Raw genomic sequence first — 1,668 nt, forward strand, 5'->3', positions numbered from 1 at the left:
GGGAGAGCCTTGGGGACCTGCTGACCTTGGAAAGGCTTGGAGACCTGCTGTCCCAGGAGAGGCTTGGGGACCTGCTGTCCCGGGAGAGCCTTGGCGACCTGGTGACTCAGGAGAGCCTTGGGGACCTGCTGTCCTGGGAAAGCCTTGGCGACCTGGTGATGTGGGAGAGCCTTGGCGACCTGGTGATGCGGGAGAGCCTTGGGGACCTGCTGTCCCAGGAGAGCCTTGGGGACCTGGCGTCCTGGGAGAGGCTTGGGGACCTGGCATCCCGGGAGAGCCTTGGCAACCTGGTGACGTGGGAGAGCCTTGAGGACCTGGCATCCCGGGAGAGGCTTGGGGACCTGGTGACCTGGGAGAGGCTTGAGGACCTGGTGACCCGGGAGAGCCTTGGGGACCTGGTGTCCCGGGAGAGGCTTGGGGACCTGGTGTCCCGGGAGAGCCTTGGGGACCTGGTGACCCGGGAGAGCCTTGGCGACCTGGTGACGTGGGAGAGGCTTGGGGACCTGCTGTCCCAGGAGAGACTTGGGGACCTGGTGACCTTGGAAAGGCTTGGAGACCTGGTGTCCCGGGAAAGCCTTGGGGACCTGGTGACCCGGGAGAGCCTTGGCGACCTGGTGACGTGGGAGAGGCTTGGGGACCTGCTGTCCCAGGAGAGACTTGGGGACCTGGTGACCTTGGAAAGGCTTGGAGACCTGGTGTCCCGGGAAAGCCTTGGGGACCTGGTGACCCGGGAGAGCCTTGGGGACCTGGTTTCGCCGGGAGAGCCTTGGGGACCTGGCGTCCCGGGAGAGGCTTGAGGACCCAGTGGCCTTGGAGAGGCTTGGAGACCTGCTATCCCGTGAGAGGCTTGGGGAGCTGGTGACCCGGGAGAGGCTTGGGGACCTGCTGTCCCTGGAGAGCCTTGGGGACCTGGTGACCCGGGAGAGGCTTGGGGACCTGCTGTTCCTGGAGAGCCTTGGGGACCTGGTGACGCAGGAGAGCCTTGGGCCAGGGGGAAGGAGCACCGTCGGGCGTGGGGTGCCTTCCGGGGCTGGAGAAGGGGCGACGCTCCCTAGGGGAGAAGCAGCACGTTGGGGGTTTCGGGGGGTGGGTGGGACGGGGAAGGCCCCCCAGTCCCCAGCCTGAGCGCTCACGCCACCGGGTCCGCTCCTGCAGGTCCAGGCTCAGCTGCAACTGGAAGGCGTGGCCCACGCGCACCCGCACCTGCACCCGCACCTGGCGGCGCACGCGCCCTACCTGATGTTCCCCCCGCCACCCTTCGGGCTGCCCATCGCGTCGCTGGCCGAGTCCGCCTCGGCCGCCGCCGTGGTCGCCGCCGCCGCCAAGAGCAACAGCAAAAACTCCAGCATCGCCGACCTGCGGCTCAAGGCGCGGAAGCACGCGGAGGCCCTGGGGCTCTGACCCCGCCGCGCAGTCCCCACAGCGCACCGGGACTCCCGGGCTCCGCGCACCCCGCCTGCACCGCGCGTCCTGCACTCAACCCTGCCTGGAGCTCCTTCCGCGGACACCGTGCTCCGGGCACCCCGGCAGCTCCTGCAAGAGGCCTGGGGAGGAGGCTCCCGGGACAGTCCAGGCACGACCCAGCTAGACCCTCCCGGAGACGGTGCAGCAGGCGGAGCGGGTGCGCGGCCGTGCGCCCTGCCCGGGCCTCTCCAAGGCTGCCCGTGC

General features: G+C 69.4%; 1 protein-coding gene across 1 annotated transcript in view; it reads left to right on the forward strand.

The window, feature by feature from the left end:
- The window catches only part of LOC105513131 (short stature homeobox protein-like), a 5,709-nt gene extending 4,308 nt beyond the window's left edge, over nucleotides 1–1,401 (forward strand). Inside the window, exon 6 of the mRNA XM_011943964.1 lies at nucleotides 1,156–1,401. Coding sequence (XP_011799354.1) covers nucleotides 1,156–1,401 — 246 coding nt within the window. The remainder of the gene's footprint in view (nucleotides 1–1,155) is intronic.
- Nucleotides 1,402–1,668: the final 267 nt, after the last annotated feature.

This window comes from Colobus angolensis, unplaced genomic scaffold (assembly GCF_000951035.1).
Source record: "Colobus angolensis palliatus isolate OR3802 unplaced genomic scaffold, Cang.pa_1.0 Scaffold223, whole genome shotgun sequence".
In the NCBI taxonomy this organism is placed as follows: domain Eukaryota; kingdom Metazoa; phylum Chordata; class Mammalia; order Primates; family Cercopithecidae; genus Colobus; species Colobus angolensis.